This window comes from Sus scrofa, chromosome 5, assembly GCF_000003025.6.
Source record: "Sus scrofa isolate TJ Tabasco breed Duroc chromosome 5, Sscrofa11.1, whole genome shotgun sequence".
Classification (NCBI taxonomy): domain Eukaryota; kingdom Metazoa; phylum Chordata; class Mammalia; order Artiodactyla; family Suidae; genus Sus; species Sus scrofa.
Window position 1 is genome coordinate 68,882,518 of NC_010447.5, and position 20,515 is coordinate 68,903,032.

At 47.7% G+C, this 20,515-nt stretch overlaps 1 protein-coding gene across 1 annotated transcript in view; it reads right to left on the minus strand.

Annotated features, from left to right (window-relative positions):
• The window catches only part of CACNA2D4 (calcium voltage-gated channel auxiliary subunit alpha2delta 4), a 94,306-nt gene extending 77,426 nt beyond the window's left edge, over window positions 1–16,880 (minus strand). Inside the window, exons 1-10 of the mRNA XM_021092500.1 lie at window positions 16,702–16,880; window positions 14,075–14,134; window positions 13,378–13,540; window positions 12,965–13,096; window positions 3,065–3,125; window positions 2,305–2,455; window positions 1,545–1,619; window positions 1,189–1,278; window positions 977–1,090; window positions 608–686 (exon numbers count right to left, since the gene is read on the minus strand). Coding sequence (XP_020948159.1) covers window positions 608–686; window positions 977–1,090; window positions 1,189–1,278; window positions 1,545–1,619; window positions 2,305–2,455; window positions 3,065–3,125; window positions 12,965–13,096; window positions 13,378–13,540; window positions 14,075–14,134; window positions 16,702–16,704 — 928 coding nt within the window. The 5' untranslated portion in view covers window positions 16,705–16,880. The remainder of the gene's footprint in view (window positions 1–607; window positions 687–976; window positions 1,091–1,188; window positions 1,279–1,544; window positions 1,620–2,304; window positions 2,456–3,064; window positions 3,126–12,964; window positions 13,097–13,377; window positions 13,541–14,074; window positions 14,135–16,701) is intronic.

Sequence of the window (20,515 nt, forward strand, 5' to 3'; positions counted from 1 at the left end):
CTTGTGCGTCTCTCCCGCTGGACAGAAGTCAGGACAAGACTCCTCTGTCCTGACCACACAGGTTCCTCAGGGTAGGGATAGCCTGCTGGCCCAGAGCTGGTGTTCCTACACTCAGACCATGAGGCCTAGGTTGTGTTCCCCAGACATAGATGAGGGCTGGCAGCGCGGACATCACTCAGGAAAAATGCCAGCCCTTTGTCTTTTGTCTGGAGCAGAACCAGAGCAAACTGGCTTTGACTGAAGCAGCAGTAGCAGTGAGCCTGGACATAAGAGAGAGCTGATATTTAAATGCCCGTCCTGTCTCTATGAGTTTTCTGTGTGGTGGTTTGGGTCAGGCTTGATTTGAGAGACAGCGCTCCCTGCTGCAGACACCAGGTGATGACCTCCAGGAGGTCGCAGGGGCCTCACGGGGGTGCTGGCAATGCAGGCAATGCAGACGGCTCCGGTTCTGGGAGCAGTCAACACCTGTCTCGCTTTGTCTGGGTAGGAAGGGGGTCGATGCTGTCACCTCTGCTTGGGACCCATGCAGGAGCCCTGGCTCAGCACCAGCAGGGGCTGGGTGACGCTGTCCTACCTGCACACAGGCGGGGCCCCAGGCACCACCCACCTTTGTTGTTGCACGCAATCCACTTCAGGCGGTCAGCAAAACTCACTTCCCTCCCGATCAGATAAGTGAAGACCCGGACCTGGTGGGCAGGACACGGCAGACTCAGCAGAGTCCAGACCACGAGGGGCCCACTTTCGGTCCGCACTTTGACACCTTCTTTCATCAGGAAGGGCCTGGGGGTGCCGCTGGTATGGGGGCTCACAGACCAGCAGTTTCCCATCTCCACACCCTCGCATGGGGCCTCTGGGTCACCCTGATTTTGGAACACGTCCTGGGTCTCATGGGGTAGAGAGGAGGTGAGCAGCCCTCTGCAGTGGGAGGGGGCACTCCCTTGCCCTCTCCGCCACCCTGACCTCTACCCGGAGGAACCTTGCGGTCGGGCCAATTGTATTTCTGGAACACCGGCTCATAGTCCTCCACGGCCCCGTCGGTGATCAGCATGATGGCCTGGTTGCACAGGCTCCCACGCCTGACCTCTTGGAACTGCGGGGAGGACGAGGTCGGGGTGGGTGTGCTGTGACCCCTCCCTCCTCCCACCTCCCCTATCTCCCCCTCACTCCCCACTCCACCCAGGGCCGCACCTGCTGCAGGATCTGGAAGGCTTCACTGAGAGCTCGGTCCACAACCCCCACGCCCTTGACCATCAGCTCGTCCACCAGCTGCTTGAAGTGCTGTCATGGGTAAGAAGTTAGAGGAGGGGCAGCGGGGTGGTCAGTGGGCCAGCGAAACTTCACCTTTGGTCCTATCTGCAGAGCCTGTTCAGAGCTTTTTGCCCAGAAGAAGTGACTGCAGGACCCACCCCTCAATTTCATGGCTGGACCCCTGCAGCAGATGCTTCTCAAATGCCCCAGGATAAGTTGAGAGGGGGTGAGTGGCTGGATGTGAGGCCACTCGAGGCCCTGGAAGGAGATGCCTGACCAGCGCCTGGCACACCCACCTCACGGTTGTCCCGATCTGCCTGGACCAGGATCCCTTTGAAACAAGGCTCAATGTAGTGGATGTAGTCGTTGTACTGCAGAGGGCAGAGGGCAGAACACCAGGGTCAGTGTGGGAAGTCAGGGCCCAGTGATCAAGTCTGCAACTCATGGGGGGGAAGAGTGGGCTCCCCTGGGCCCCTGTGTTGTTATCTCTGGGGACCCTACGCTTCTGGCAGTTTCTCTGAACAGAGGGATGGGTACGGGGAATAGAGAGCCTTGACTCTAAATGACCTCCATCAAACCCTGGCCCTGGGTGTCTCCCGGGGGCCGGCTGGGTGCTGCTGTCCCTGGATCTCGTGGACCATGAGTTACCTACCTCACCTTCCCTGTTTCTATTTGTCACTCTGGTCATCACCTTTCTGGGGTAGGGGGAGTGGCCCTCAGGACAGTGGCTGTGGGAGCAGGCCAGGGCCTGTGGGCCCTCCCCCCTCACATCTGGATTTAGAGCAGAAGGAAGCGGGAGGCGGGAGTCACTCATCCTGCAGAAAAGAGGCCCCTACAGCATGACGCTAGGCAAGGGCATCGTGGGGGAGCAGTCAGGGACCTACTCCGACACGCCTTCGTCTCTACTAGATCCCAGATGAGGCTGAGACTGAGGAAACCAACAGACTCGGGACATACACATATCACGTGTAATTTCATAAGCCCTGTGTAGCCCTTGAAGCCCACTGCGTGGGGTGGGGGGGTCCTTCAGGTAGCGGTGGAGGGCGGTGCGTTTACCGCGATGATGTTCACAAAGTCGTTCTCTCCCAGCGTGTCCAGAATGGTGGAGACAGTGTGCTTGGCGATGGTCATCCTCAGCCCCTTCATGCTGCCGCTCGTGTCCACCAAAATCACTATGTCCTTGGGGGAGGTGGCGGCTTGTATGTACCTACAGCAGAAGGAGGGGACAAGTCAGGGGTGGGAAAGCCAAGGCCGGAGCAACCTCTGACTGGCTCTCTCGTTATTTCCATTCAGATTCTGGCCCGAGTGTGTGCAAAGCTGAGGTCACTGTAACCATTGAAGCCATTTCAGGCTCAAGAGTTGGGACTGTGTCCATCAAACAGGCATGTCAAGCAGGAGGAGAGTCAAGTCCTAGTGGTGACCCTTGTCCTCCCTGTTTTGGGCCAGCCGGGTCCTGCAGAGTTGGCAGGGGGAAGGGAGGGAGCTGGGTCCCCCACTTAGACTCAGTTACAAATCTACCAGAGGAGGGGCATGGCAGTGGGGGGAGCCTGGCTGAGGGTTGATCTGGGGATGGATCAGTGTCCTCGAAGGAGGTGTGGGGGGGACAAATATGGTCAATTTGGAACAGAGGCAGCGGTAGGGACACAGGTAGAGGGTGGGAGATGTGGCTGGACACTCTTTTGCTCCTGTATTGCTTCTACAACCCAAAACCTGCAGCATTGGGGTGGGTACGGGTCAGGCACTGGAGGAGAACCAGGCAAAACCCAAAGGCTACAGAGAGATGCCCACACTGGAAGCCTTGCCAGGGAGCACTTACCAACCGCGGTTTCTGCAGTCAAAGGTAATGACTCCATTCTCGTCAGGCGTCCACTTGATGCCTGGGGAAAGAAAGGCTGGTTGTTTCACTGGCTCAGGGAGGCTGTTCCCAAGCCCCTGGCTGGGTGCTGACACCCAGGATGGCCAGGACAGGGCCAGCAGATCACACCCTATAAATGAGGAAGCCGGCCAGGGGGAGGCTGCTCGTGGCGGGCACTCAACTCTCAGATTGCCCCATCCAGTTGGGGTTCAATTCACAGGTAGGACCCCAATATGGTTCCGGGGACTCATCTGTGAGGGTGAACCTCCAACCACAGAGTAGAAGGCGGATTCAGGGCTATGACATTTATTTAGCATCATTACCAGAGCCTGGACAGAGGGGGAGCCAGCCCGGTGCTCAGAGCTCCAGCCCACCTGCCTCCAGGCAGGGTCAGCTGTTACCATTAACATCCTTCCTGTTAGTATGGGAAGAGGTGATTTGGCTCTAAGCCTGTAAGCTCCTCAAGGTCAGGGGTTCCCAGTATCTGGTGGGTCTGACCCAGCTATTCCCATACCTGTTGAGTCTGACCCAGCACCTGGCAGAGCCGGAGCTCAGTAAATGTCTGTCAACGAATTACCCACTGGCAGTGCTGGGGTGGCTTCTGTTCTACTCATCCAATCAAAAATTTGGATAAACTCACCCCCAGCACAGGTAAGACTGATATGATTCACAACAGAATCTCTATTTCTAATGACTGGAATAGTGGGTTTAAAATGAGGAGATTAGGAATTCCTGCTGTGGTGCAGTGGGTTAAGGATTCAGAATTGCCACAGGTGCAGCTTGGATTTGATCCTTGGCCCAGGAACAGTTGTGGAAGGAAAAAAATGATAAAAAATATCTAGTGAGATTGCATTGTGTCTCTATGAATGTTAGATAAAATAGACTTTAAAAAATTGTCATAAAGGCTAACAAGGGTCAAGCAGACATAATATCAGAAAAGACAGAAAACCTAAACAATACAATTAATGGTCTTGATCTAGGGAGTTCCTGTTTTGCTCAGCGGTAATGAACCTGACTAGTAATCATGAGGATGTGGGTTTGATCCCTGGCTTCGCTCAGTGGGTTAAGGATCTGGTGTTGCTGTGAGCTGTGGTATAGGTTGCAGATGCAGCTTGGATCCTGTGTTGCCATGGCTGTGGCATAGATTGGCAGCTGCAGCTCTGATTTGACCCCTAGCCTGGGAACTTGCGTATGCTGCATGTGCAGCCCTAAAAAACAAACAAACAAAAAAACCTTGACCTAACAACATAAGCAGACGTTTTCATCCAACAATTAAAGCACACATATTCTGCCCAAGCACATGTGTTATATTTACAAAATCTGATGATACACCAAGCTCTTAAACTAAATCCCAACTAATTTCATATGAGTACCACATACACCATGTTCTTGGACTACAAAGCAATCGAACAAGAAATTGATAATAAAAAGATAAACATAAAATCCCTATGTATTCGGCAATTAAAAACACACTTTTAAATAACTAAAAGATAAAAGAAGAAATCACAGGGAATTTAAAAATATTTAGAAAGAAACAATAATTAAAACACTACGGGGGGGGGTGGAGGTGGGATCAAGATAGTGTAAGAAGAGGATGTGGTGCTTACCTTTTCACAAACTCATCAAGAAAACCATCTATTTGTAGAACAATTCACACAGAACATCTACTGAACACTGGCAGAAGACCTCAAACCTCCAAAACAGGCAAGAAACCCTCCAAATAACTTGAGGGAGAAAAAAAAAGGGAGAGAAAGATAGAGAAGAGGGGGAAAAAAGGAACCAGGATGGGACCAGCAAGCCTGAGAGGGAGCTGTGAAGGAGGAAAGGCATCCGTTCCCTGGGGGGGCCACCAAACTGACCAGATCAGCTTTGACAGAGGGGTACACTCAAAGCCTTGGAGAAAAGCACAGCAGCAGAACTGAGGGCGGCAAAAGAGAGAGACTGCTGCACAGGCCATGGGTACCACCAGCCAGGACACCACAGCCTAATACGCTCAGGTCAGGGCTGGGTGCTGAGGCTCAGGCTTCAGAGGTCAGGTCTGTGAATAAGCACCACCTGTGGCCCAGTCACCTCGGGGGTTGCTGTGAAGGAGGGCACAGCAACCAAACACCAGCCATTGCCCTCACTACCCTGGGAATGCACATGATCTGCTGCTGCCACTGTCAACGGCTCTGGACACTGCCCCCACCTCGCTGAGGGCCCTACAACCAGGAGCAGTCTGTGTCCCCACTTTTCCGTGGGTCTTTGCCACAGTCAAGGGCCAGCAACCAGGTGCTGCCTGCAGGCACTGCCTATGGCCCACACCTTCCTGGAAGTACACACAAGTCATACGGCTGCACACCCCCTAGCAAGGGGATAATAGCCTGTACACACTGAGGAAAGACAGCAAGCATCCAAAGCAAAAGCAGTCCTCATGCCAAAGGAGGGGGGAGTAAGCCCTCAAAAACTACCCAGGAGTACTCTCAAACAGAAATAGTGCTCCAAGACTATAGCAGATCATTGTTTTCCCTAAACTCACACAGGAAGAAAAATATAAGCAAAATGAAGAAGCTCATGAAATATTCCTAGTGAAAAGAACAAGAGAATTCCCCTGAAGGAGCAAAAAATGAAACAGACCTCTGCAGTCTAATAGACACTGACTTCAAAAAGGAGGTAATGAAAATACTGAAGGAATTAAGAAAAGACATCAGCAGTAATACAGATTACTTTTAAAAGGAACTAGAAACTATAAGGAGGAGCCAAGAAACATTAGAAAATTCACTTGCTTGGAGTTCCTGTCATGGCTCAGTGGAAACAAATCTGACTAGGAACCATGAGGATACTAGTTCGATCCCTGGCCTCACTCAGTGGGTTAAGGATCCAGTGTTGCCATGAGCTCTGTTGTAGGTCACAGACATGGCTCAGATCCTGAATTGCTGTGGCTCTAGCATAGGCCGACAGCTGCAATTCCAATTTGACACCTAGCCTGGGAACCTCTACACGCTGTGGGTGAGGCCCTAAAAAATACACCCCCCCAAAAAAAAGAAAGAAAAAGAAAATTCATTTACAGAGACAAAAGCTGAGTTAAAGGCACTGAAGAGCAGAATGAATAATGCAGAGGAACGAATAAGTTACTTGGAAGATAGAAAAATGAAAATCACCCAATCAGGACAGCAGACAGAAAATCCAATGAAAAACATGAAAGCAATATAAGTGATCTATAGAATAATATAAAGCAGGCCAATCTATGCATAACAGGGATTCCAGAAGGAGAAGAAAAAGAAAAGGGGATTGAAAATATATTTGAAGAAATTATGGCTGAAAACTTTCCAAATCTAAAGGAAGACAGACATCAAGATACAGGAAGCACAGAGGGCCCAAACAAGGTGAACCCAAATAGGCCCACACAAAGACATATTATAACAAAAATAGAAAAGGCTAGAGATAAGGACAGAATTCTAAAGGCAGCAAGAGAAAAACAAAGAGTTAATTATAAGGGAATTCCTTATAAGGCTACCAGCTGATTTCTCCAGAGAAACACTACAGGCCAGAAGAGAGTGGCAAGATATATTCAAAGTTCTAAGAGGGAAAATTATGCAATCTAGAATACTCTACCCAGCAAGATTATCATTCAAAATACAAAGAGAAATAAAGAATTTCTCAGACAGGTACAACCACTATGGAAAACAGTATGGAGATACCTCAGAAAACTAAATGTAGAACTACCATATGACCCAGCAATCCCACTCTTGAGAATATATCTAGACAAAACTTTCCTTGAAAAAGAAACATGCACTCTTATGTTCACGGCAGCACTATTCACAATAGCCAAGACATGGAAACAACCTAAATGTCCATCAACAGATGAATGGATTAAGATGTGGTATGTATACACAATGGAATACTACTCAGCCATAAAAAAGAACAAAATAATGCCATTTGCAGCAATATGGATGGAGCTAGAGACTCTCATACTATGTGAAATAAGTCAGAAAGAAAAAGCCAAATACCATATGATATCATTTACATCTGGAATCTAATATATGGCACAAATGAGCCTTTCCACAGAAAAGAAAATCATGGACAGGGAGAACAGACTTGTGGTTGCCAAGGGGGAGGGGGAGGAAGAGGAATGGACTGGGAATCTGGGGTTAATAGTTGCAAACTATTGCATTTGGAGTGGATAAGCAATGAGATCCTGCTGTACAGCATAGCACAGGGAACTATATCTAGTCACTTATGATGGAGCATGATGGAGGATGATGTGAAAAAAAGAATGGGGAGTTCTCATCATGGCTCAGTGGAAACAAATCAACTAGGAACCATGAGTTTGTGGGTTTGATCCCTGGCCTTGCTCAGTGCGTTAAGGATCCAGCGTTGCTGTGAGCTGTGGTGTAGGCTGCAGATATGGCTTGGATCTGGTGTTGCTGTGGCACTGGCCAGTAGCTGTATCTCAGATTAGACCCCCACCCTGAGAACCTCTATATGCTTCAGGTGAGGCCCTAAAAAGCCAAAAAAAAAAAAAAAGATTGTATATATATGTGTGACTGTAGAAATGACACTTTGCTGTAGAGTAGAAATTGAGAGAACACTGTAAAGCAACTATAATGGAAAAAATGAAAATCATTTAAAAAAAAGGAATTTCTCAGACAAACAAGAACTAAAAGAATATAGCAATACTAAACCCATTCTAAAAGAAATACTGAAAGGGCTCCTCCAAATAGGAAAGAATTAAGAAGCTATAGGATGGAGGAAGTCACAACTGGAAAGTAATCACTTAAATAAGCAAGTATACAGATCAAAAAGAAAAAACTATTTGTGAAAATGATAGTAAACACAAGCAACAGCAAAAGAATAGACATGAAGATGTAAAAAAGGACATCAAAATCATAAAATGTAGGAAACAGAGTAAGATAATCTAGACTTTTTTTTTTTTTAGAATGTGTTTGAGCCTATATGATTATCAGCCTAAAGCAAGCAGATATAGGAAGGGCTTACATACATGGAAAACAGGGCAACCACAAAGCAGAAACAAACAATAGATTCACAGACAAAAAAGAGGATACAAGCTTAAAAGGAAATGAACAAAGGAGAAACACAGAATCAACTGGAAAACAAGGTTTAAAGTGGCAATAAATACATATTTATCAAAAATTGTCTTACATGTCAATGGACTGAATGCTCCAATCAAAAGACACAGAGTGGCAGACTGGATTAAAAAACAAGAGCCTACAATATGCTGCCTACAAAAGACTCACCTTACGGCAAAGGTCATACATAAATTGAAAGTGAGGGGGTGGAAAAAGGTATTTCACATGAATGGAAATTGCAGCAAAGCAGGAGTTACAATACTCATATTAGACAAAATAGACTTTAAAACCAAGGGCATAAAGATACATAAAGAAGAACACTATTTAATGATAAGAGGATCAGTTCAAAGAAGAAGACATTACACCCATCAATATATATGTCCCTAATATAGGAACTCCCAAATACATGAAAAAAATCTAATAAATATAAAAGGAGAAACTGATAGAAATACAATACTGGTAGGAGTCATTAACACCCCACTCATATCAATAAACAGACTTTCTAGACAGAAAATCAGAAGGCAACAGAGATCCTAAATGACATGGAACAGTCAGACTTAATTGATATTTTCAGGACATTACATCCAAAAAAAAAAAAAAAGCCCACCAGGATATACATTATTTTCAAGTGCACGTGGAACATTTTCTAGGATTGACCACATACTAGGGCACAAAACTAACCTCAGCAAATTTAAGAGTATAGAAATTATTCCAAGCATCTTCTCTGAACAATGGCATGAAACCAGAAATCAACCACAGGAAAGGAAATGAGAAAAAATGGACTACTTGGAAACTAAACAGCATGCTACTGAAAAGTCAGTGGGTCAATGAGGAAATCAAAAAGGAAGTTAAAATATTCCTTGAGACAAACGACAATGAAAGGACAACCATAGAAGCTCTATGGGATGCCACAAAAGCATTTCTTCGAGGGAAGTTCATAGTGATACAGGCTTCCCTCAAAAAACAAGAAAAATCTCCAGTCAACAACCTGACCTACCACCTAAAAAAATTAGAAAAAGAACCAACAAAAGCTAAAGTCAGCAGAAGGAAGGAGAGCATAAAGATCAGAGAGGAAATCACTAAAATAGAGATTTTTTTTTAAAAAAAGGAAAAAAATCAATAAAACCAAGAGCTGGTTATTTGAAAGGGTAAACAAAATTGACAAACTTCTGGCCAGACTCACCAAGAAGAGAGAGAGAGAACCCAAATAAACAATGAAGGAAATGAAAAAGGAGAAATCTCAACTGATACCGAAGAAATACAAAAAACCATAAGAGAATACTACAAACAATTCTATGCCACCAAATTTGACAACCTAGAAGAAATGAACAACTTTCTAGAGACATGCAGCTTACCAAGACTAAATCAGAAAGAAAGAGATCATTTGAACAGACTGATCACTAGAAATGAAAATGAATATATGATAAAAACACGGCCCACAAACCAAAGTACAGGACCAGATGGCTACACAGGCAAATTCTACCAAACGCACAGAGAACAACTTATACCCATCCTTCTTAAACTTTTCCAAAATATGGACGATGGAACACTCCCAAAGACATTCTGTGAAGCCACCATCACCCCAATATCAAAACCAGACAAAGATACTACCAAAAAAGAAAATTCTAGGCCAATATTTTTGATGAATATCGATGCAAAACTTCTCAACAAATTCTAGCCTACTGAATCCAACAACACATAAAAAGTTCATATACCAAGACCAAGTGGGATTCACCCCAAGTTCACCAGGATGGTTCAATATATGCAAATCAATCAATCAACTTCATACACCACACTAACAAAAGAAGTCAAAAACCACACAATCATCTCAATAGAGGCAGAAAAAGCATTTGACAAAATCCAACCTCTGTACATGATAAAAACTCTTACCAAATTTGATACAGAGGAAACATACCTCAACATCATAAAAACCATTCATGACAAACCCACAGCTGGTATAGTATTCCACAGAGAAAAGCTGAAAGCCTTCCTGCTAAAATCTGGAACAAGACAAGGGATGCCCACTCTTAACAGTTTTATTCAACATAGTACAAATATTTTCTTAGGTTTCCCAAGGAAATAAAAATGAATACAAAAACAAACAAATAGACCTAAACAAACTGTATAAGTTGGCACAGCAAAAGAAACTATAAAAATAAGAAATAGAGCCTATGAAATGGGAGAAAATAGTTGCAAATAATGCACCTGACAAGTGCTTAATCTCTAAAATATACAAACAACTCATATCACTCAACAACAAAAAAACAAACAATACAATCAAAAAATGGGCAGAAGACCTAAATAGGTATTTCTTCAAATAAGACATATGGATGAGAGTTCTTGTCGTGGCTCAGTGGTTAACAAACCCGAATAGTAACCATGAGGTTGTGGGTTCGATCCCTGGCCTCGCTCGGCGGGTTAAGGATCTGGTGTTGCTGTGAGCCGTGGTGTAGGTTGCAGGCACAGCTTGGAACAAGCTGCAGCTGTGGTGAGGCCAGCAGCTACAACTCTGATTTGACCTCTATCCTGGAAACCTCCATATGCTGTGGTTGTGGCCTTAAAAAGACAAAAGACAGGAGTTCCCGTCCTGGCTCAGTGGTTAACGAATCCGACTAGGAACCATGAGGTTGTGGGTTCGATCCCTGGCCTTGCTCAGTGGGTTAAGGATCTGGCGTTGCCGTGAGCTGTGATGTAGGTCACAGACGCGGCTCAGATCCCTTGTTGCTGTGGCTATGGCGTAGGCTGGAGGCTGTAGCTCCAATTCGACCCCTTGCCTGGGAACCTCCATTTGCCGCAGGAGTGGCCCTAGAAAAGGCAAAAAGACACACACACACACACACACATAAGAACACACAAAAAAAGACAAAAGACAACAAAGAAATTTGGATGGCCAGGAGGCATGTGGAAAAATACTCAACATCACTAATTATTAGAGTAGTGTAAATCAAAACCACAATGAGGTACCACTTCACGGCAGCCAGAATGGCCACCATTAATAAGTTTACAAATAACAAATGCTGGAGAGGGCATAGAGGAAAGGGAACCCTCCTACATTCTTGGTGGAAATGTAAATTAGAACAGCCAGTATGGAAAACAACATGGAGGTTCTTCAGAACACTCAATATAGAACTACCATATGATCCAACAATCCCACTCGTGCGCATATATCTGGAAAAAAATATGTAATTCAAAACTACATACATGCACCTGTATGCTCATACAGCACTATTCACAATAGCCAAGACATGGAAACAACCTAAATGTCCATCAACAGATAAACGGATTAAGAAGATGTGGTATATATACACAATGGAATACTTCTCAGCCATAAAAAGAACAAAATAATGCCATTTTCATCAACGTGGATGCAACTAGAGATTCTCATACTACGTGAAGTTAAGACAGAAAAAGACAAATACCATATGGTATCACTTATATGTGGAATCTAAAATATGGCACAAATGAACCTACCTACAGAACAGAAACAGACTCACAGACCCAGATAACAGACTTGTGGTGCCAAGGGGGAGGGGGAAGGGACTGGGAGTTTGGGGTTGGTAGATGCAAATTATTACATTTAGAATGGATAAGCAATGAGGTCTTGCTGTACAGCACAGGGAACTATACCCAACCTCTTGGAATAGACCATTATGGAAGATAATATAAGAAAGGGAATGCATATATACGTATGACTAGGTAACTTTGTTGTAGAGCAGAAAATTGGTAAAACACCATGAACCAAGTATACTCTAATAATAAAAAAAAAAGACTACCATGACACCAATGAACATAGGCAATAACTTCTGTGCAACAAAAGACACAATCCACAGGGTGATTCACAGGGACCCAGAGAATGTGAAGCAATATCCACAGCACATAGAGAACTCCTTCACCTCAGCATCAACAACAACAACCCTGTTCAAAAATGGGCAATTGTTGTGTCTGACACCCGAAGCCATGACGTGTGGGAACTCCACCTGGGGAAGGCTTGAGGGACACGGGCCTTGTCTCCAAGCATTTGAAAGCCTGTCCCACGGAAACGGGTTGAACTTGTTCATTGGACAGAAGCAGAACCAATGGCTCCTTGTGGCTTTGGGCAGCAAGACAGAAGCCCTGATGTGGCTTTGTCCTCCTCCCAAGAGAGGCCCTGGGGACACAGTACCGTCCTCCAGGCCCCTCTGGCTCCTATCTCAGAAAATAGGACATTAGGGCTTTCTGGACAGCATGTTAAAATACGAAGATGAGTAGGAGTGAGATGTGGAGGTGAGTTATTTTAAATGAGAAGTGAAAAAAGACACAAGTCTCAGAAACCTTGTGCTGGATGTTTTGTTTCCTGTTCACTGGCAGACAAGGGGGGCTTTCTCTGTTCCATGCTGTCTGTTGGGTTGGCCCCTATCATGTTACAGTCAGTGTTGTCACATCTCATGTGTTCCCTGCTGTTGAGAAAGTCCAGTGAATCTGCCCCATTTCTCCAGCTGAGAGGCACTCATCTTAAGATCAAGAATTGTTTTACACTCTGTTCCGTCTCCCACATGCTCTTCATTGGACAAGTCCAGGTGGGCATTTATTGGCGGGTTACCGAGGTGTTTGACGTTTTGTTTACTCAACAGCTATTTCTTGGAAGTGTGCTCAGCATGTTGTGAAGGGGATGGAAGTGGGACTGGAGGTGCCTTTGGGTGGGGGGCCCACCCGTCCCTGGGGTCTGCGCACCAGGGTCCATCTGCGGTGGCTCCACCACCTTATTCCCAGAGAAGGAGCCCGAGGACCGTGCAGAGCTTCCCAGCATCCTCACCTGGATAGATGCGGAAGAATCCAGTTGAGCTGCCAAAGTACTGCCAAGTCAGCGTGGGATCTCTCTGAAAGTTCTCCACAAAAACAGAGTTCAAGGCTTCAGACATGTAGATTCCATTCAAAATATCTGGGTCTGAAAGGCAAGGTTACAGAAAGAAGTGCAGGGAAGCTCAGGCAACAAGACCCAGTCTTCACCTGCTAAACATGTGTGCACACACACACACAAACACGTGCAGATGTGGTTCACAACCCCTCCACGCCACGCAGACACCATGCTCAGCACTCCCACCCGGGGCTTGGTTAGCTTCCTGCCCGGCCTGAGCGGGATGGCTTCTCGCCTTCCTTCCATGGTGAGGAGGCTGGGGATCTGCGCCCCCGGGGGCTCTTTGGGAGGGAGGTGGGCCTGGTGGGCACCTTTGTTGTAGACGTTGGTGGGCAGCTGCACGCTGCTCAGGGTCGTGTTCACCATCAAGTTGCTAAAGTGAGCATTGGCCTCGAGGACAAACTCAGCCCCCAGCTCCACATATGCGCCGCTCTCGTCTTTCTCGTTGATGAGGACGGAGTTGTAATAGTCAAACTGGGGCGACCACGGAGGGACACAGAGACACAGGGGCCAGGGGAGGGGGAAGGGAGGGAGAGACACATGTGAGGGATGTTGGACAGATGGATGGACTGACCACATCCAAACCGCTGCAGGATTCCTGCAACCATCACTGATTTGGGGGAAATGCACACCCAGACAACCAGATTGGATGCTTGGTTCTTCTGGGTTTTGGTGTAAACTGTCTAGATCACTGCTTAGGTCTCCACGCTGGTGTGTGTGGACATAGCCAGCATTGGAGACAGACAGGTGGACACAGGTTCAGGGGGCATTGAAGGGACAGCCTACAGCCTGGCCTCAGGCCGGGCCCATGAACCCCTTCTCAAAGACTCGGGGCAATTCTGAATCAGACCACTCAAACCGCTGCGGGTCACACAAACCTGTGAGTCCTAAAAGGCCGGGGTCTCCTGCCTTCCCATCACCTCCATGTCCCATCCTCAGGCGACCCTAGACCTTGGGCAGCAGGGACATCAGTCATCACACCTCCCAGGCCTGTGGAGCAGGACTCACCACCAGAGACTCGTTGAATTCGTGGTTCAGGTCGGCCTCCTCGGCAGCTTCTACCAGACTCTGCGGGAATGCCAAGGGGAGAGTGAGGGGGGGAAATGAGGACCCCTCCCAGGTGTCCACCAGCGAGAACTGGGGACAGACACTTGGGCCAGAACCAGAACGTGCACAGCAGCATTAGTCACTCTAGTTGTTCAGAAGGTAAATGCACGTCACGGGGGAAGGGTGCCAGTCTAAAAAGTCAACCGCGGAGTTCCCACCATGGCTCAGTGGTTAACGAATCCGACTAGGAACCATGAGGCTGCCGGTTCGATCCCTGGCCTTGCTCAGTGGGTTAAGGATCCGGCATTGCCGTGAGCTGTGGTGCAGATTGCAGATGCGGCTAGATCCTGCATTGCTGTGGCTGTGGTGTAGGCCGGTGGCTACAGCTCCGATTCTACCCCTAGCCTGGGAACCTCCATATGCTGCAAAAGCAGCCCTAGAAATGGCAAAACGACAAAAAAAAAAAAAAAAAAAAAAAAAAAAAAAGTCAACCGCAGGACTGTGTGGGAACCGCAAGGCTGGAGAGACTGCACAGAGCTCAGCAGTGGTCAGGGGCTTGTGGGGAGGGAGGGATGAATAGGTAGAGAACAGGATTTTTTAGGGCAGTGAAAGTACTCTGTGGGATATTGTAATAATGGATACATGTTGTTCTACATCTGTCCAGCTTCCCCAAATGTGTGACACCAAGAGTGAGCCCTAGTGAAAACTGTGGGCTTCCAGTGACTATGATGTGTCAGTGCAGTTTCATCCATTGTCCAAATATACCATCTGGTGCGGGGTGTTGATGGTGGGGGAGGCTGTGTTTGTGGGGGCAGGGGGTAAATGGGAACTCTCTGTACTTTCAATTTTGCTGTGAACCTAAAACTGCTTTAAAATTAAGTCTATTGAAGAGCTCCCACTGTGGCACAGTGGGTTAAGGATCTGCCATTGTTGCAGCTGCAGCTCAGATTTGATCCCTGGCCTGGGAACGTCCATCCGCCATGGGGCAGCCATTAAAAAAAAGTCAGAATGGTCATCATTAACAAGTCCACAAACAACAAATGCTGGAGAGGGTGTGGAGAAAAGGGAACTCTCCTACACTGCTGGTGGAAAAATGTAATTGGTACAACCACTATGGAAAACACTATGGGGATACGTCAGAAAACTAAGTATAGAACTACCATATGACCCAGCAATCCCACTCTTGGGCATATACCCAGACAAAACATTCCTTGAAATAGACAGGTACTCATATGTTCATTGCAGCACTATTCACAACAGCCAAGACATGGAAACACTGTCAGATGATTAGGTTAAGAAGATGTGTTTTTTATACACAATGGACTACTACTCCGCCATAAAAAAGAACAAAATAATGCCATTTGCAGCAACATCTCATTATTTACAGAAACAGAAAAATCAATCCTAAAATTTATATGGAACCACAGTAGACCCTGAATAGCCAAAGCTATCTTGAGAAAAAGAACAAAGCTGGAGGCATAACCCTTGCTGATTTCAAACTATGTTGTAAAGCTACAGTAATCAAAACAGTAGGTACTGGCATAAAAATGGACATATAGACGAATGGAACATAATAGAAGCCCAGAAATAAGCACATGTATCAATGGGCAATCAATCTTTAAATACATTTAAGTACACACAACGTTAAGAAAAAATACCTCTTCAGTAAATGGTGTTGGGAAAACTGGATACCCATATACAGAATAATTAAATTGGACCCTTATGTCACACCAAATAAAAAAAAAATCAACTCGAAATGTAATAAAGACTTAAATGCAAGCCCAGAAATCATAAAATTACTAGAAGAAAACATAGGGAAAAGACTTCTAGACATTAGTCTTTTGTTTGGGGGTATTTGACACCAAAATCACAGGCAACAACAGCCAAAATAGAAATGAGACTGCATCGCACTAAAAAGCTTCCACATAGCAAAGGAAACACTCAATGGAGTGAAAAGGTAACCTATAGAATGGGAGAAAGTATTTCCAAATCATGTATCTGTTAGGAGGTTACTATGTAAGATACGTTAAGAAATTTTTAACAGCAAAACCCAAATCACTTCATTTTAAAAACGGTTAAATGACCTGAATAGACATTTCTCCAAAGACATACAAACGACCAACAGATACAGCAACAGCTGCTCAGCTTTGCAGATCATCATAGAAACTCGAATCAAAACACAATGAGGCAGCGGGAGCAAGATGGCGGCGGCAGAGGAGGACGCGGCACTCACCTTCGCCCAAACACAGCAAAAAAACCACCTACGAGTAGAGCGATTCACACAGAACACCTACTTCAGACCTCCAAAAAGAGCAAGAAACCATCCACATAACTGAGTAGAACAAAAGGGAAAAAGAAAGCAGAGAAAAAAGGAACCAGGATGGGACCAGCCCTCCTGGGAGGGAATCTGTGAAAGAGGAAAGGAACCTGCACCCTCCCCTCTTCAGGGTTGGGAGGCCGCCTGACTGACCAGGAGATCAGCTGGGACGGGGTGGGGGAGGTGGGGGAGGTTGGAGGGGGCGGGGGACTCAGAGGCTCAGAGAAAAGCGCAATAGCCGCGACTGAGGAGGGCAGAGAGCCACACAAACCATTGGTACCACTCCCAGGGACACCACCGCCTGAGACCCTCGGGTCGGGGCCCAGAGACTCAGGCTTCAGAGGTCAGTTCTGGGGAGAGGACCAGAGCTGCGTGGGTTCAGCCCAGAGAGTGCAGGAGGCAGCCTTGGCCCACAGGAGCAGCAGGACGCCATTGCTGGGGAGAGCTGAGAGGAGGGGCGGGCCCACCAATAGGAACTTTGCCTCTGCTCATGCGCATGCTCTCAGGCAGCGGAAGGCCTCTGGCGTGGGCTGCAGGGGCAGGTGCAAACTGTATGCCAGCCAGAAGCCTGAGGTGGGCGTGGCCCACTACCACAGAGGGTCCCAAGAGCATGCACCTGTGTGTTCATTGCAGCACTATTCGCAGTAGCCAAGACACGGAAATAAATGTCCATCAACAGTTGAATGAATTAAGAAAATGTGGTACCTGTATATACAGTGGAATACTACTCAGTCATAAGGAAGAACAAAATAATGCCATTTGCAGCAACATGGATGCAACTAGAGATTCTCATACTAAGTCATAAAGACAAACACATAAAATATATCATTTATATGTGGAGTCTAAAATATGGCACAAATGAACCTATCTGCAAATCAGAAACAGACTCACAGACATAGAAAACACCTGTGACTGCCAAAAGGGAGAGGGGAGGGAGTGCGAAGCCCAGGGAGTTTGGGTTAGTAGATGCAAACTATTATATTTAGAATGGATAAGCAATGAGGTCTTACTGTATAGCACAGGGAGCTATATCCAGTCTCTTGGGATAGACTGTGATGGAAGATAACATAAGAAAGGGAATGGAGGCATTCCTGTCATGGCTCAATGGTTAACGAATCTGACTAGGAGCCATGAGGTTGCCAGTTCAATTCCTGGCCTTGCTCAGTGGGTCAAGGACCTGGAGTTGCTGTGAGCTGTGGTATGGGTCGCAGACGCAGCTCGGATCCCGCATTGCTGTGGCTCTGGCATAGGCTGGTGTCTACAGCTCCGATTCAACCCCTAGCCTGGGAACCTCCGTATGCCGTGGGAGCAGCCCAAGAAAAATGGCAAAAAAAAAAAAAAAAAAAGAAAAGAAAGAAAGAAAGGGAATGTTTGTATGTGTAACTTTGCTGTGCAGCAGAAATTGGCACAACATTGTAAATCAAATATACTTTAATTTTAAAAAGGGAAAAAATAGGAGTTCCCGTAGTGGCTAAGTGAAAATGAATCTGACTAGCATCCATGATGATGCAGGTTCGATCCCTGGCCTCGCTCAGTGGGTTAAGGATTTGGTGTTGCCGTGAGCTGTGGTGTAGGTCTCAGATGTGGCTCAGATCCTGCATTGCTGTGGCTCTGGTGTAGGCCGGTGGCAACAGCTCCGATTAGACCCCTAGCCTGGGAAACTCCATGTGCCGCGGCTGCGGTGCTAGAAAGACAAAAGAAAGGGGGGGGGGGGAATAAAATGAAAGAATATGTAGCCTAGAAAAAAAAATAACACAATGAGGTATCACCTCACAGAGGTCAGACTAGCCATCATCAGAAAGATAAGATATAACAAATGTTGGTGAGGGTGTGAAAAACAGGGAACACTGGTGCACTGTGGGTGGAAATATACAATGGTGCAGCCACTCTGGAAAACACTATGAGGGTTCACTCCCCAAATTAAAAATAGAACCAATATATGATCCAGCAATCCCACTTCTTGATATGTATCCAAAGGAAATGAAATCAGGATTTCCAAAAGATACCTGCACCCCATGTTCATAGAAGCGTTTTTCACAATAGCCAAGGTATGGAAACAACCTAAGTGTTGGAGCAGGTGTCTGGATAAAGAGAACAGTGGACTGTGTTGGGTTCTGGAAGGGTCAGTGCCCCCTTCCTGTGGGCGGTTCTTCCCCCCAACCAGGTACCACCTCATTGGTTCCTGATGCTAAGGGCCTGCCCTAAGCCTGGAGAAAAGAGACTGCAAGTTGCAACGTGTGGGAAAGAGGATCCCATCAACACAGGTTTCCTCCTGGACAGAGGTTCTGCGGGGGGAGGCAGGAAGGGCTTGCACACTGGCCAGGCTGCAGCCTGCCATCCCGCCTGCCCTCAGCGCTGCCTCGGCCTCCCCAGCACATCCACCATCCCAGCCCTATCTCCTCTCTCCTTGTTCTCTAGGGCCCCAAAGGAGCTCCTTTGGTGACAATGCTGGTCTGGCGTGGCCAACTTCCTGGCTGGGCTTAGACACTGCACCTGTTGGTGTACACCAGCCAGGTCCCCACAGGTGTCTGGGAAGGCACGTCATGCCAAGGAATGACACATCCCATTTCTACTGGCCAGGCCACGTGGATGTGCCGTGATGCAATCACCAGGGTGCTGGGCACCCCTCACTAGCATTTGTGTGCCATGAAGGGTAGGTCCACATGGCAGGAGGGGGACGATGGAAGAGGGAAGTAGAGGAGGGAGAGCTTCACTTGGCCTGCTTTCACCCCTCTGTGCTCCTGCCATCTGCCCAACGCTAACTCACCCACCCCACCAACCACTCACCCCCACCACTCACGCAGCAGGGCACTCCTATGCCCTCACTCTGTATCTGCTCCGCCTCATCGCTGAACCTGAGGTCGTGATGCAGAGTCCTTCTTAACACTGTGGGCTACCTTAGAGCCTTCTTCCCTCCCCAGCCCTCCCCTCTCTCCCCTTGGCCTCGTCACCTCCTCCTTTGCAAGGGTCTTATGGGGCCCCCAGGGCTATGAGCAGGAGAAGGTGACCGGGCGAGAGGACTCGGGAGGGTGTTGTGGGCAGACCCCCAGCCCACAGGCCCGAGCACCTGGACAGCCTCCACCTTCCTGCGGAGCATGGTCTCCATGTCTTCCGAGAACTTCTTCACCAGCTCCAAGCCGTCCACCTCCTTGATCTTCAGACCAGGCTCCACATCCTTGTATTTCTGCTCAGGGACATGGGAGAGATGGGCACCTGAGCATCATGTGCTGGACGTCTGGCCCTGGCTGCGGTGACCTCCGTCCTCCCCACCTGTGCGTTCACACCAGGGCCAGGACAGCCCCCCCTCCTTACACACCCTCCCCCATTGGCCACAAGAGATGCCTCTTATCAGAGCCATCTGATTTACATCCTTCAGAAGGAGGAGACCGAGGCCCAGAGAGGTCCTAAACTTGTCCAAGATCACACAGCCAGCGCGGGGCGGGGTCTGGGATTCTATGCTTCTATGCACTGCTTCCAGGGGCTGCTCTCAGGGGCCATGAGGCCTGTGTCCCCCTCACATGCTCTGCTGAAGGTGTGGGTACTGCCTGACGCATGGCCAGTGGGCCTGGGGGCATTAAGAGGGCCGGCCCACAAAAGGCACACTCTCACTGTGTGTTCTGCGAGCCATCTGAGCACAGGTTAATTCCCCAAACTTAGATGCATCATGGGGGGGGGGCAAAAAGGAGAAAGTTGGAGCAAATGTGCTTGGCTGGGGCAGGGAGCAGGCAGGGGGAGCAGGGAGCTGGCATTGCTACCAAGGCCTGGGGGCCAGGATAACGGGCACCCAGCCTGGGGAGGGGACAAGCACGGCGGTAAAAGCCAGAGGCTCCCTCTGGGTGGTGGCGAGAGAATGGTGCTGAAGCCACAGTGGGAATTAGGTGAAGCTGAACTCAACAAGGGCAGCACTGGGCAGCAATGCCTTCCTTGGCGCTGGCCTGGGAGTCGTACCCAAAGGGTGGAGGTTGCTTCTAGCCTAGTGAGACAGGCAGTGTCGGTGGACACAGCAGTGAATGAATAAGGGGCAGCAGCCCAGCTCCTGCCCTGGAGTGAGTCGCCCAGTGCCCCAGCCAGGGGGGGAGGTGGAG